Source organism: Peromyscus eremicus, chromosome 1 (genome assembly GCF_949786415.1).
Source record: "Peromyscus eremicus chromosome 1, PerEre_H2_v1, whole genome shotgun sequence".
Taxonomy (NCBI): Eukaryota; Metazoa; Chordata; class Mammalia; order Rodentia; family Cricetidae; genus Peromyscus; species Peromyscus eremicus.
Window position 1 is genome coordinate 45,188,406 of NC_081416.1, and position 15,323 is coordinate 45,203,728.

At 37.3% G+C, this 15,323-nt stretch overlaps 1 protein-coding gene across 6 annotated transcripts in view; it reads left to right on the forward strand.

Annotated features, from left to right (window-relative positions):
• The window catches only part of Vps13a (vacuolar protein sorting 13 homolog A), a 221,449-nt gene that overhangs the window by 96,250 nt on the left and 109,876 nt on the right, over window positions 1-15,323 (forward strand). For all 6 annotated transcript variants that reach the window (XR_009378680.1, XM_059259973.1, XM_059259982.1 and 3 more), the window contains exons 32-33: window positions 4,105-4,272; window positions 9,852-10,156. Coding sequence is in view for 5 of the 6 variants with exons in the window: in XM_059259973.1 (XP_059115956.1) it covers window positions 4,105-4,272; window positions 9,852-10,156 (473 nt within the window). In the remaining variant the exon portion in view is untranslated. The remainder of the gene's footprint in view (window positions 1-4,104; window positions 4,273-9,851; window positions 10,157-15,323) is intronic.

The window sequence follows — 15,323 nt, forward strand, 5'->3', positions numbered from 1 at the left end:
ATTCTCCATTTACAAGTTTATTGTTGTATACTACTAATATTATTGAAGACATATTTCACTGAAATAAAACAACATTTTCCTAGATTCTTGTCTCCTTTTATATAAAGACATCTTGATAATTAAGTTTCTTTTTAAATCCAGTTTTGAGTGCTTGTTTTGGGCGACAAATATTAATGCATTTTTAATTAGTTTTCTCTGTTTCTAGATTTGTTACCAGGTTCATTATGACTTCATAAAATTAGTTGAGAAATGTATTTCTATTAGGTTACAGTCTTCCCTTGCCCACACTAGACCACTCCCTTGGTAGTCTCTCCCTTAGTCCAGACTATTAAAATCACTTGTTTGCTGGGACTGTAAGACAATTTCAGCCTCAACCTCTTGACTATCCATATTGAAGGCAACTTTGAATTACAACTTTACCCATATCTAATTTCTACCTGACTCCTGATTTTTTGGCTAGGTCACATGGAATGCCTCCTCTTATGTACCCTGTCAGACTTCACTGAAAGTTATTGTTTCCCTTTGTTCTTGGGAATTGATGTCTCTTTTCCTTCAGGACTCTGCCATGCCATTCATTCTCTGTAATGAAGCTCCTCTTGGGGCCTGAAGGCCAGACCCCCCTGTTTCTGGGCCCCATCATGCTTGCCCATGACTATCATGCTCCATCTTTTTCTGAATAAAGGTCTTCTGAAGAGTAATTTGTGCCAGTTACTTTCTACCAGAAATTTGTGAGATGTGTGTTGTTTTATTCTTAAATGTTTGGTGTGCATCAACAAAGATTGTGTATGGTTAAGCCTCGGTCTTAATTTTACTTCTTTTCTACATGATAATTTCCTACTACTGCTTACTGATCACTTATTTTAATTTAAATAATAATCATAAATCCCATACAGATCTGAATCTTGTTTTCAGCTTTAGGGTACAAAAATCGAAGTACATAAAGTTTTACCTGTTATGGTCACTCAGCTGGTAGAGTTTCATCTGGCAGCCTGGATGTGAGTCCCAGGAATTCTGGGTCTTTATTTTAATTTAGACTGTGTCTTATTTTAGTTACTTTTCCTATTGCTGTGATAGTTTTGTACAAAAATAATTGGGGAAAATGGGGTTTATTTCATCTAACAACTTGAAGGTTATAATCCATCACCAAGTGAAGGCAAGGCAAGAACTGAAGCAGGAAACCTGGAGGTAGGACAACACATGATGAACAAGCCAATAAGTAGTGTTTCTAGGTCCTCCATGGTTTCTACTTCCAGGGATCTAACTCAGTAGGCTCTAGGGATCTAACTAAGTCACAGTAACAAGAAAAATAACTAATATACTTCCTCTCCCTCAACCCCAGTACTACCCATCAAGCTTGCATGTATCAGGAACATGGGACAACAGCATGCAATATTAAGTAAAGAGCCAAACGTGTAAAATGACAACTTTCTGTGGGATAAGAGTAGAGGGAAAGTCAGAATGTCAGCATGGACCAGAATCCTAGCAACATAGCCTCAACTGTAGGTATAACATACAACTGAAGGAATGTGAAGCAATGGTATAATCCTTAGATTGGGCATGGTGGCACACACCTTTAATTCCAGCAATCTGGAAGCAGAGCAGACAGATCTCTGTATGTTCAGAGCTATCATGGTCTACATAGCAAATGTCAGGCCAGCCAGGGCTACATAGAGGAAAGAAAATACAATTGGCTTTCTCACTTTTTTTCCTTTCTATTCAGTCCAGGACCCTAGCCCACAGGGTGGTCTTACCCCATTTAGTTAATTTTTGACCCCTCCAGACAAACTCAAAGTTGTGTTTTACAAATGCCCAAGACATCTCTCTCTCTGTCTCTCTCTCTCTCTTTCTCTTCCTTCCCTCCTCCAGTTGTGATGGCATACCATGATATCCATGTAGAGGTCCTAGGAAAACTTGCAGGATTCCTTTCACTTCACAGTGTGGGTTCTGAGGATCAAATTCAGTTCATCAGATTTAGTGGCAAGTACCCTTACCTTTTGACCCATCTTCCTGGCCTTGTCTTAGGCATTTTTTAGCCAATAAAATTGATACCTAAAAATAACCAGCTCAGAATACTTTGACAGTCAGTTTCATTCCTGGCCAGGCATTCTTTAGTCTCAGAAATGGGATGTTCTTGAGGATCTGTTTCTCTTCCAGGCATCTTGATTGCTTCTTGACTTCTAATGTAAAACTGAATAATTTACCTTATTGCATCCAAGCTAAAGAGGACTTCTCATGGTCTGCTCTAATGAAGGCTTCTGGTCCTTTCCTTGGGTAATAAAGGGACTTTGGTGTTCAGTCAACCTTTCTTTGTCCTTATCTCTAAGATTTTGTATCTTTACCTGGGCCTGAGGTCAGCAAGGTTTATTGTCTCTCTTTTTGGTCAGAGAAAAATTCTGGTGATGCTTTGGGCCTTTGTAAGAAATTCACTTATTTATTTTTATGTCATGGATGTTTTCTCATTTTTTCTGTCTGTCTCTGTACCATGTCCATGCCTGCTGCCCAGGGAGTCCAGAAGAGGTTGTTGGATCCTGCTGGGGGAAGTTCTGTATGGCAAATGTGTTAATAAATAAAACACTGATTGGCCAATAGCCAGACAGGAAGTATAGGCGGGACTGACAGAGAAGAGAATTGAGGGAACAGGAAGGGAAGGGGGAGACTGCCTGCAGCTGCCAGGACAAGGAAGATGTAAGGTACCAGTAAGCTACGAGCTATGTGGCAAAATATAGATTAATAGAAATGGGCTGAATATAAGAGAAAGAGCTAGACAATGATAGGCCTGAGCTAATGACCAAGCAGTTTAAATAATATAAGCATCTGTGTGTTTATTTTATAAGTGAGTTAAGGGACTGCCGGAGCTTGGCGGGACCCCCGAGAGAAAACTCAACAGCTACAGGATCCTGTGTAACTGAGATACAAGCAGTTTTGAGCTGTCATGTGGGTGCTGGGAATTGAAGCCCAGTCCTTTAGAAGAATAATAAGTGCTCATTACTACTGAGCCATCTCTCTAGGCCAGTTCTTTGGGCCTTGTATGGGATGGAAGTATTCTTATTTTTCTAGAACCAATACCAAATAAAACCCTAATTTCAGTCTTAGTTTTTTCTTATGCACTCCCAAGAGAGGATAACAAACTTCCTGCAACTGAGGTGCTATGTTTACATTTCCCAGGGACTTGGTCTCCAACATTGCTGTTCAGTTATCCTTCATGGTTTAGCTGAATTTTTCTTACATAACTTACATGGTATTTGGCATCCCTGTAATCTTCTCTCCTTGAAGGTACCTGATTTTTCTTAGATGGTAAAGTACTTTTGTGTATAATTTCTTCTTCTTCTTCTTCTTCTTCTTCTTCTTCTTCTTCTTCTTCTTCTTCTTCTTCTTTGTCGTCGTCGTCATACTTCAGCCTTCAAAAAATCATACTTTTGTTTTCTTGGGAATTGTGGTTGATTTTCTTGATGGCTTTTCAATCCTCCGTTCTTGCTTCTAGAATTTAAGAGTTAAGAAAACTATGTTATACTCTGTTCCAAAATTTAAAAATATTAGTTTCTTGTTTCTTATACTTTTGACTGGTAGTTATGGGGGTGGAAATTTTAACCCCCTCCCAGGCAATTCTTTGTTAGTGATTATGATTCTTAATCAACTAATGAAGAATGAGAAGTTTAAAATTGAGTTATTCCATTAAAGAATGTGGGGGAGAAAAGTGATTCAGAGTCCTCAGACCTAAAGAAATGAGACACTGAGCTCTGGTAAATTGTGCAGGTGGTATGTTTTAGCTTTGAAAATTACTAAAGACATTTTGTATGATGACTGCCATTGCAAGGGAGAAAATCCAAGTGGGATGCATATCTGTTCTCCCCACTAAAAAGATAAAACTGGTCAAGGTAGACCTATTTATTTTCCTGACACTCAAAGATAACAACAGAAAGCACGTTAGGTTACATGTTCTCGTAAAGCATTTGGAATTGTTGCTTCATTTGTACTGACTCAAATACCTGGAAGATTTTTCAAATGGTGGAATATTTTATTATTATTTTGCTTCATTTTATTTTGATCTTGGGGTACATTACTTCAACAATTGTTTGTAATAATTGGGATTTTTCTCTCATTAAGGCTGTTTATATCACTGGAAAAGAAGTTTTCAGCTTCAAAATGATTTCTTACATGGATGCAACTGCTGGCTCTGCGTACACAGATATGAATGTGGTTGATGCTCGAGTTAATTTAACTGTTGGTTGCATTGAGGTTGTGTTTGTCACAAAATTTCTATATGCTATATTGGTAAGTATTTTAATAAGTTATTTTAAATTCTAGGTAGAAATTGCTATGTGTTAAGTGTAGAGACCCTATCTCAAAAAATTATATGCATGTATGAAAATTTCAGACTATACACATAAATACACACACACACACACATATATATATCTACTTTTGTTTTTGTTTGTTTGTTTTGTTTTTTTTAAACAAGGTCTCCAGACATGAACATGGCTGGCCTGGAACTTACAGAGACCCACATGCCTCTGCCTGCCAGATGGTGGGTTTAAATGTATGTGTAGCCATGCCTTGCCTAATAAAAATATATTTTACAAATTAAAAGTAGGTAAAGGATACTCATTCATCTTTGCTTTTTGTTGTACAAAAATGATTCATAGAAAAATTATGTAGTATCTTCTGAGTAAAAGATCACATTGGGTTAAAAGAAGTTCAAATGGAATAGAGATCAAGCTAGGAAGATTTTATGCCTATATTGGTAGCTTAAAATAAAATGGTCTTCATAGGGAGTGGCACTGTTAGGAGGTGTGGCCTTGTTAGAGGAAGTGTGTCACTGTGGAGGCGGGCTTTGAGGTCTGTTATACTCAAGCTGCACACAATGTGGAACACAATTCACCTCCTGTTGCCTGCAGATCACTATGTAGAACTCTCAGCTCCTCCAGCTCATCTGCCTACATGCTGCCAGGAGGATAATGGACTAAACCTCTGAAATTTTACACCATCCTGAGTTAAATATTTCCTTTGTAAGAGTTATCATGGTCATGGTATCTCTTCACAGCAATCTCTTAGAAACCCTAAGATACACATATATACATATTTAAAATAATATGTTGAGTACCATAACAACCGAAATGTTTTGTACCTTGTTTATATAACATTTTGACAAATATTTTAGTTAATTGAAAAATAATCTTTACATGTTAATATGTTAATATATAGTGTACTGCATAAAATTATGCATCTATTATATATGTTATATGGTGTGCATTGATTAAACTTCTTATTGTTTAAATCATAAATGTAAACATTTGTATTTTCCACCTTCCAACTTTAAAACTATACCAAATACAGATGAAGTCAACATTAAGAAAATTATACTTTTGGATGCAACGTAATTCTGTAGATATTACAGACTTTAAGAAATTATATTGAATCTTGAAATGACTTTGCCAAAGAACTGAGTTCTTTAGTTCTGCTTCTCATAAACATTTTCCTTTCCTATTGTACCCTTGTTGGCTATTTAATTTTTATAGTGTCATACTAATTTGTAGTCTCTTTTGTTGTTGGTGGTGGTGGTGGTGGTCGTGTGTGTGTGTGTGTGTGTGTGTGTGTGTGTGTGTGTGTGTGTATGTACATACTAGTACATATATATGTGTTTGTGTGTCTTCCTCTGTTGTTCTCTACCTATTGGGGCAGAATCTCATTCAGCTTTCATATTTGGCTAGCTTGGCCTGCTTCAAGCATATCCTACCCACTCCTCCTGACTATTTAGATGAGGGGCACCACACCATCCTGGCTTTCTGTGTGGGGACTAAGGATCCAGCCTCCATCCTCACGTCTATGCTACCTGTGCTTTTCCCTCTGGAATGTCTCCTAGCCCTGTCTCTGTTTTATTGCATCACTGATCTTGCACAGTACTGCTTCTACTGCTTCTGATGATTGGTGTATGAACTAGAAAAGCAAGTCTAAGACAGTAGTAGAATAAATAGGCCAAGTACAGCAGTATTTAAAAAGAAAGGATTCATGTTTTTATTTGGCAATGAGGAGCCCTCTTTTGTTACTTAAGAATTTTGAACTTTGTCTAACTTGACAGTGACCTTTTAAACTGAAGTTTCCCCCAAAAGTCTTTCTGTACAGCAAAAACAAATATGAACAGTTTTTAAAAATGGTCTTTTTTTTGAGAATTTCATAATTGAGTGCTATATTTACATAATTTCCATCCCTTCTTCTGTACTCTCCAACTCTTCATGTGTTCCCCCTCCACACTCTTATTTCAATTTCATGACCTATTTATTATTGGTGTGTGTGTGTGTGTGTGTGTGTGTGTGTGTGTTTCTGTGTCTATTTGTACCTTAAGAAAACAGATTCTTCTCTCTTTGCAGCCATTGATTGCAGCTTTTCATCTATAGGTAGTATAGGGCAGTCCCCTATCTGCACTGGAATATCCGCTGGCACTCTTCATTATGCGTGTCTTGTTTATGCACTCATATTTTAGAGCTATCATGGATGCAGCTTCTCTGTCGTGTATAGAAAACAACACCTAACAGCGAAATATCCTGGTCCTCTGTATCTTAGAATCTTTTCTACCCCCTCTTCTACAATGTTCCCTGACCCGTGGGTGTAGAAGTTTGCATTGTAGATGTACTAACTAGGGTTGAGCCCCCACACTATCCCTTAATCTCTGCACTTTGGCCAATTGTGGATTTCTGTAATAGTTCCATGTATTGCAAAAAGAAGTTTCTTTGATGAGAAGCGAGAGATAGGCTGATTGTGGGCATAAGGGCAGGTATTTAGAATATAATTAGAAATTATATTGATTTGAGAAATTGGAGGAGCTGGGGTGATGGATCAGCAATTAACAGCACAGACTGCTCCTCCTAGGGACCAAGGTTCGGTTCCCAGCACCTACATGGTGGTTTAACATCTCTAACTCAAATATCTGGGGATCAGATGTTCTGTTCTGGCCTTAATAAACACTGCTTGCTCGTGGTACACACACATACATGCAAGAAAAACATCTATACATATAAAAGGTTTTTAAAGTTTCTTTTTTTTTTTGAAAAAAAACTGCAGTAGTAGGTTGTAACAAAAATCGTAAAAGGTCTTATTAATAATTAAAAAAAAACCCTGCAGCCAGATATTGGGGTGAAAGCTGAAAGATCAGAGAAACAGAACAAGCCAGCCATGTTCTTACCTCTATGAAATCCTCAGTCTAAAGAGAGAGACTTCCTGTTTACTCACGCCTTATATACCATTCTGTGCCCTGCCATCTTCCTTCCTTCCTAGTGCTGAGATTAAAGGTGTGTGCTACCACTGCCTGACCTCTATGTTTAATATAGTGGCTAGCTTTGTCCTCTGATCCCCAAGCAAGCTTTATTGGGGTACACAATATATCACCACAGTAGGTCTTCTTTTTGGGTCCATGACTCCTCCTCAAAGTCATGTCTAGAAATACAGTATTAGACATGGATTCCCTCCAATTGGGTGGGCTTTAATCTAGAGTGTAACCAACAGCTCTGTAGTTGAACTTAAGGCCTATCAATAGGAGGCAGTCTGTGCCTAATATTATGTTTTTGGTTCATAGACGTTACCATTGGGTAAGACTATTGATTGTTTTTTCTCTTTAACATCTTAAATAGCACCTTCTAATACTATGAGAGCAAATCCTGAGAGCAGAGGCTTCTAGATCGGTTCCAGCTTGGTTTCTTCAAGTCTTATGTCTGAAATGTGTCATTTCTTCAACAGTAGGGTCCTCCTATCTTCAAGTTCTGAGAGGCAACCAAAGGCAATAGTAATAGCATGTATTGTTTGGGGAGTTTGAGACTCACTGTGGCCAGCAACCCTAAGGAGGTTTCCTGTGCCTGGCACTGGATTTTTTGTTAAATAGGCTATAGCTCTTGGGGGAGAGCATCATCACCTCATGATTCCATTTAAAATACACACACTTAAAAAGGCTTATCAAATAATGTTTCCCTATGACTTTTAAAAACATCACTAGTATTATGTAGCTCTTCTTCCTTCTTTCTCCTTCTGTATTGTCCTCCCTCTCCTATTCAGGTAACACCACCACCACCACCACCACCACCACCACCACCGCCGCCACCACCACCACCACCACCACTTTTCCCTCTTTTGCTCTTCATAGTATCTGCATTTCCCTATCCTCCTCCTTCTTCCTGGCCCAGTCTCTTCCTGCTTTCCTGACTTCTGAAGTTACTTGTTTTTATGTAGTCAAATCTAAATATTCAGAGATAGGATTCACAAATAAGAGAGAACATGGAGTGTCTTTTTGGGTGTGGATCACTTTACTCAATATAATATTTTATTGCCACCCATTTGGTTGTGAATTTCATTTTTTTTTACAATTGAATAGAATTCTGTTGTGTATATTTACCCATTCATCGAAGAAGGACATTTAGGTTGTTTCCGTTTTCTTGCCTTTGTGAACAGGGTGGCAATGAATATGGCTGAGCAAGTATATCTGTAGTAGGATATGGAGACACCTCCTTTTTCCTCTCCAGATCACATGTGCCCTGCTATTCCTCTCTCCTTTTCTCCCTGCTATCCATGTAGTGGTACTATTTTACTTTTCTAGTTTCTACAGGATATGTATTCACTATCTGAAGATTTGGAGCTAGGAGCCTCAAATGAGAGAGAACATGCAACATTTGTCTTTCTCATTCTGGGTTACCTCACTCAGTGTGATCTTTTCTGGTTCTATCAATTTACCTGTGAATTTTATGATTCCACTTTACAGCTAAATAGTATTCTATAGTGTATATATGTACCACATTTTCATTATCCATTCAGCAGTTGAAGGACATTTAGATTGCTTCCATTTACTAGCTGTTGTCAATAGAGCACAATGAACATGACAAGTATTTGTGGAGTAGGATGTCAAGTATTTTGTGCATACATATGCCAAGGAGTGGTATAGCTGAGTTATCTATCTGGTAGATCTGCTTTTATCATTTTGAGAATTTTCCACACTGATTTCCAAAGTGGCTGTACCAACAGGGAAAAAGGGCTCCCTTTTCCACTCATCCTCACCATCATTGGTTTTCAGTTGTTTCCTTGACCTTAGCCTTTCTGACTGGGTAAACTAGATGTAATTTGCATTTTCCTAAAGTCATGGAATACTTTCTAAGATATTTTTGTAGCTATTTTTATTTCTTTTGAGAACTCTCTGTTTAGAGCTATCCCCCACCTTTTTTTTTGATTCAGTCTTTTGAGTTGTTGATCGTTCGGTTTGTTTGTTTGTTTGTTTGTTTGTTTGTTTTGTTCGAGTTTCTTTGTATAATCTGGACAGTTATCCTTTATTGGAGGTATAGCTTGGTAAAGATTCTCTCACATTCTGTGGATTTCAGCTTCACTCAGTTGCTTGTTTCCTTTGCTGTACACTTTTATTTTGGTGAAGTTCCAATTGTCAGTTTTGGACCTTCTTTCCTGACCATTTCTTACTCTTGAGGGTCCTGGAGACTGAACTTGGGTTTTCACATTGGTAGCAGGCACTTTTTTTTTACACAATAAACCATTTCACCAGTCCAGAGAGTTCTTAAATACTTTATAGATTTTTAAATCCATACTATAAACTGTGAGAAGTGCTTAGATCTTAGAGAAAGTGCGCCATAAGAAAATAATATCATTGAAACATTCAAGTATCCCTTTTTTGCTTTGTTCTGATGACTAGATTTTTATTTTCTCACTGTATATTTGTTGTTCAGTTTTTCCAGCAGAGAATAATAAGTAAACAATGGGCTTTGTTGTACCAAGTTCTTTATGAAGGTAAAATTAGTTTAATATAATTTATATTTAATATATTTAATGTTTTATTAAAGGTAATATTATGCCATTCTATATCTTTATAGGATTTTATAGATAATTTTCAAGCAGTTAAAAATGCCTTGGCTGAAGCAACTGCTCAAGCAGCAGGAATGGCTGCTGATGGTGTAATGGAACTGGCTGGAAGAAGTTCAAGGTTTGCATTGGATGTTAACATAAAAGCTCCTGTTGTGCTCATCCCACAGTCTCCAATGTCTCAGAATGTTTTTGTTGCTGATTTTGGATTAATTACAGTGAAAAATACATTTGTTACTGTAAAAGGAACCCAGAGTACTCTACCACCTGTAATTGATTTGATAACACTAAAGTTGAGTGAAATGAGACTATACAGGTAAGCTTTTCACAGTGTATTTGTGTAAAATAATCAATTCTTAATTCTTTGACTAAAGGACTTGGTATCTTTAGAATTCTCTTTATAGTGCGATTTTATTCTATTATTACTCTACTTTGTGGGTTTTTTTTTCAAGTGTCTTCTAGCTGGATCACAGTCTTTCAGAAAACAACCTAGAAATATTTGAAAACTTCTCCTTAGATAATGATAAAAACTGCAAACTTATCTGAAGGGAGTATATTTTCATGTTTTTATAATTCTTTATAAGGATGAGGTAGAAATGGAAAAATTGGACATGAAACTCATATTCACTATGCAACACATAGTTTTGCTCAGTCTATTCTGTCAGCTTTGAATATTTTTTTAAGCAACTTTATTGAGAAATAGTTGACTTATAAGAGTATTCATTCCCTTTTTAGTCATTAAACTTTATGATGTTATCTCTTATTCCTTATATTTTTTCTTATATCCTTTTGCTCATCAATTCAAGGCTCTTGTTTTTTATTTCATTATTTTTTCTTTCATTATGTTGTATTTCCTATTTTTTCATCTGTAAACTTTAGGTTCAGTTTTTCTCTTTATCTGAGTTTCTTTAGGTGGTAACTAAGATTATTGATTTTGTTTTCAACATAAGCAAAACTTCCATAAATTTAGTTCCTTCCAAGCATCTTCGGTCCCTTTGGATTCTCATGGAGTTCCCTGGCTTTGTCTTTCTCTTTTTATTGTTTGTGTGTAAGTCATCTGAAAATAGTAGTAAACTGAAGCAAGTCATAGGGCTACCACCACCCACACTTCCCCACCCCCAACCCTCAGTAACCACCCCCCCCCTTTTGGTAGATGGTGTTTCCAGCATGAATGTGAATCTGGTTCATCTCTCTCATCTTGCATAAGGGAACTGCTTCCACCAGTTGAATATTTAAGCATTAGTTCAACTCTTAATGTATAAAGGGTTGGGACCAAGTATAATCATGAAAAAATACCTTTATACGGGATCAGTAAGTAGTGCCTACTTTATTGTATTGTTGTGGTGCATACTATTTAGTGTGCTGAAAAGATCATGGAAAATTTCTCAAAAGAAGACAAAACTGAAGGTTAGACTGAGAGTTTGATAACTATGACCATAATTCACAAAAGAATTACAGTTGACATACTCCTTTGTACATGAATGAAGTCAGAGCTCACCAGTTAACAAGAAAATTAAAAGTAGAGTCAATAATAACTTACTAAGTGGATGTGGAAGTTAGAGTAGAGGGTACAGGAGATACTAAAAAATTTTTTATCTGTAATACTTATAAAATTCTACTTGTTAATGCAATATGTTCAGAAAAGACAAAACAAAAAATAAGAACTGTACACTGGCAGTACTGGTTTCTGTGAAGTACAGAATATAAAAATAAATATAAGGAGAGATCTAAAGATACCTAGAAGATAATTGATTATATATTCTGAATATTAAAAGAAAGATCTTTTTTAAATTCTTAGCTATGAAAGTTTACTAATATATGACTAGTCCTCGAGGTTGTTGGAATAGGTAATATTAAATAAGATTTTAGACTGACGCATGTGGGAAAGAATGGTGAGGAGTGCAGACATGTAAGAAATTTGCATAAGAGGAGTCTTTAGAAGTGAATCAGACAAGGCCCGTGAGATGACTTAGCAGGTAAAGCCTCTTACCTGCAAGCCTTGAGTTCTATACATGGGACCTGCATGGTGTAAGGAGAGAATCAACTCCCCTATGCTACCCTCTGACACTGACGAGGGCTGTGACAGTTGTGTCTTCTCCCTCGTAGGCAAACAAACAAATAAGAAAATTTCATTTGAAAATTTAAGAAATTAACCTATGGTAGAAGAGAGAGGAGGGAAACTGGGAGACTGTATTGTAGATGTAACCAACCGTCTTATTAAATAAGAAACACAGAACCAATGCAAAGAAGAAAGCCAAGAGGTCAGAGCTAAGAGCAAAAACCTTACCCTTCCTCCTGCGGTGGTCCTACGTCTCTGAAAGAGAGCTTCTTCTTGTGTTAAAGTCTTTATATAGACTTTCTGTTCTGCCTTATCATTGGTTGTAAACCCAACCACATGACTGCTTCATCACTGCCTGCCTGTACAGACCTCCAGGTCTTCTATGGTTGGTATTGAGACTAAAGGTGTGTGTATCCAATGCTGGTTGTATCCCTGAACACACAGAGACTTACCTAGCTCTGCCTACCAAGTGCTGGGATTACAAGCGTATGCCACTACCGCCCGGCTTTCCTATGGCTTGCTAATAGCTCTGACCCCCGGGCAACTTTATTTATTAACATACAAATAACATTTTAATACAAATAAAATATCACCGTACTGTATTGAGGTCTTGTTGTTCTTAAACATGAATTCATAGTATTATAAGTTGTTTTTTATCTAGTACTTATTTTGTATTGATAATTTAGTAGCTTTGATTGGAAGCAAAACTGATTTTTTGATAAGCAGGTATTAATGAAATTATGGGGACTGGATTTTAACAATTGAAAGTCATGTTGAAGGGTAATGAGATGTAAGAAATAAAAGACAAAGGCTTAGACATATTACAAAAGAAAATAGAAATATTTGTAAAATGATGATTCAAACTGTCTAAAAAGATGAGTACAGACAAGTTTTTGATGGATTGTATCTTAAGTAAAAGGTGATGAACTTGGGTGTTCTTATTTTTAAAGTTATGATAGAGTGGAGAACTACCCATCACTGCAAATTAAAATACTCTAAGGGGGAAAACAGCAACCACATAAAAAACATACTTCATTTGAGATGTAAAATGAATGATGCACTTAGTGAAGAATCTAAAATAATTTGTCCACCTAAGTCTAGAAATTACAGGGAAATTTAAGGAGACATTTTTGCATTATTTTTATTTAGTGCTTAGTTGTTAGAGATAGTATTATGTGGTATAGTAGCTAGTCCTGAACTCATGTCAGTCCTCCTGCCTTCGCCTCCCAAGAGCTAAGATTGCAAGTAGACACTGTCATATCCAGCAAAACACCCACTAATTACAAGTTAATTATTAGTTCTAAGTATACAGTAGTAACTCTAAAGGTATTACATTAACCAGGAGAGTCTAAACTAAAAGTCTTAATTTTTTAATGGCTTGCGTGGTTTAAAGAAATGGTAGATATAAATTAGGTGCAGTTATGCTTTCTAAATAGATTGATATATCAATTTTTTAGATAATTTATATATCAATTTTTATATATCAATTTTTTAGATAATTAAATTGTAGTAGTGGTTTGTTTTATCTCCAAAATAATTAAATTTCATTTATTATGAATATAAAAGTTGCTAACTCTTTTAACTATCCATAGTTAACAATTAATTTACTATATTTATTCTGTTTTATTTTATTTGCATATATATTTAACTTAATATAATTGTCCTTTAAATTTTGTGTCAATTTCTTTTTTCCCTTAAATTCTTAATTAAAATTCATATTTATTGTTATGGGATTTTTATTTATTCGAGTTGCTTGTAAGAGGTTCAAATTAGGTATCTGAATATTTAGCTTACTGGACTCAGAATTACACTAATGGTATAGGGGACAAGGATGCTGGGTTTGACTCATTTTTCTATACTGGTTATGACTCTTTTTTTTAATTATTAAGACATTTTCTATTCTTTTTTTTGTTTGTTTTGTTTTGTTCTTTTTTTTTTTTTTTTTTTTTTTTTTTTTTTTGAGACAGGGTTTCTCTGTGTAGCTTTGCGCCTTTTCCTGGAACTCACTTGGTAGCCCAGTCTGGCCTCGAACTCACAGAGATCCGCCTGGCTCTGCCTCCCGAGTGCTGGGATTAAAGGCTTGCGCCACCACCGCCCGGCCTTTCTATTCATTTTACAAACCTTCCACAGATTACCCTGTCCTCCATCCTCCCGACCTGAGCTTTCCCCCCAACCCACCCCCCATTCCAACCTCCTCCAAGGCAAGGTCTCCCATGGGGAGTCAGCAGACCCTGGTGCTTTTAATTGAGGCAGGTCCAAGCCCCACCTCCTTGCACCAAGCCTGGCTAAGTGTCTCACATTCGGCAGTAGGCTTCAAAAAGCCGGGTGATGCACTAGGGCTGAGTTCCAATACCATTGCCTGTGGGCCACCTAAACAGTTTAAGCTAAACAATTGTCTCGCCTATTCAAAGGGCCTAGTCCAGTACCATGGGGGCTCCTTAGCTATTGGTCCTCAGTTCACATATTTCCACTAGTTTGCCTGGTTGTCAGTTGTCTCTGTACTTTTTTTTTGTGGTTTTCTGAGACAGGGTTTCTTTGTGTAGCTTTGCGTCTTTCCTGGATCTCGCTCTGTCGACCAGGCTGGCCTTGAACTCACAGATATCCGCCTGCCTCTGCCTCCCGAGTGCTGGGATTAAAGGCGTGAGCCAGCACCGCCTGGCTGTCTCTGTGCTTTTTCCCATCATGGTCTTAATATCTCTTGCTCATAGAATCCCTCCTCTCTCTATCTCATCGATTGGACTCCTGGAGCTCAGCCAGGCACCCGACTGTGGATCTCTGCATCTGCTTCCATCAGTCACTGGAAAAGGATTCTATGATGACAGTTAGGGTATTCAGCCATCTGATCACCAGAGTAAGCCAGTTCAGGCATCCTCTTGACTATTCACTCACCCCACTATGTCAAGGTGGGGTCATCTTTGTGGATTGCTGGAAACTTCCCTAGTACTCTGTTTCTACCTATTCCCATGATTTCTTCATTTATCATTGTATCTCTTTCTTTGCTCTCCCAGTCTGTCTCTGTTCCAGCTCGAACCTCCCATTCCCCTATGTTCTCATCCCCATCCCTTGTCCTCCGTTACCCACCCTTATCCCCACTTTGCTCATGTAGATCTCATCTATTTCTTCTTGCCTAGGCAATCTATGCGTCATTTCTAGGGTCCTCCTTACTAGCTAGGCTCCCTGGAGCTGTGGGTTGCAGTCTGGTTATCCTTTGCTTTACATCTAGTATCTACTTATGAGTGAGTATATACCATGTTTGTTCTTCTGAGTCTGAGTTACCTCACTCAGGATGATATTTTCTAGTTTCATCCATTTGCCTGCAAATTTCATGTCATTGTTTTTCTCTGCTGAGTAGTACATCATTGTGTATATGTACTTCATTTTCTTTATCCATTCTTCAGGTGAGGTGCTGTGGATATCACTCTGT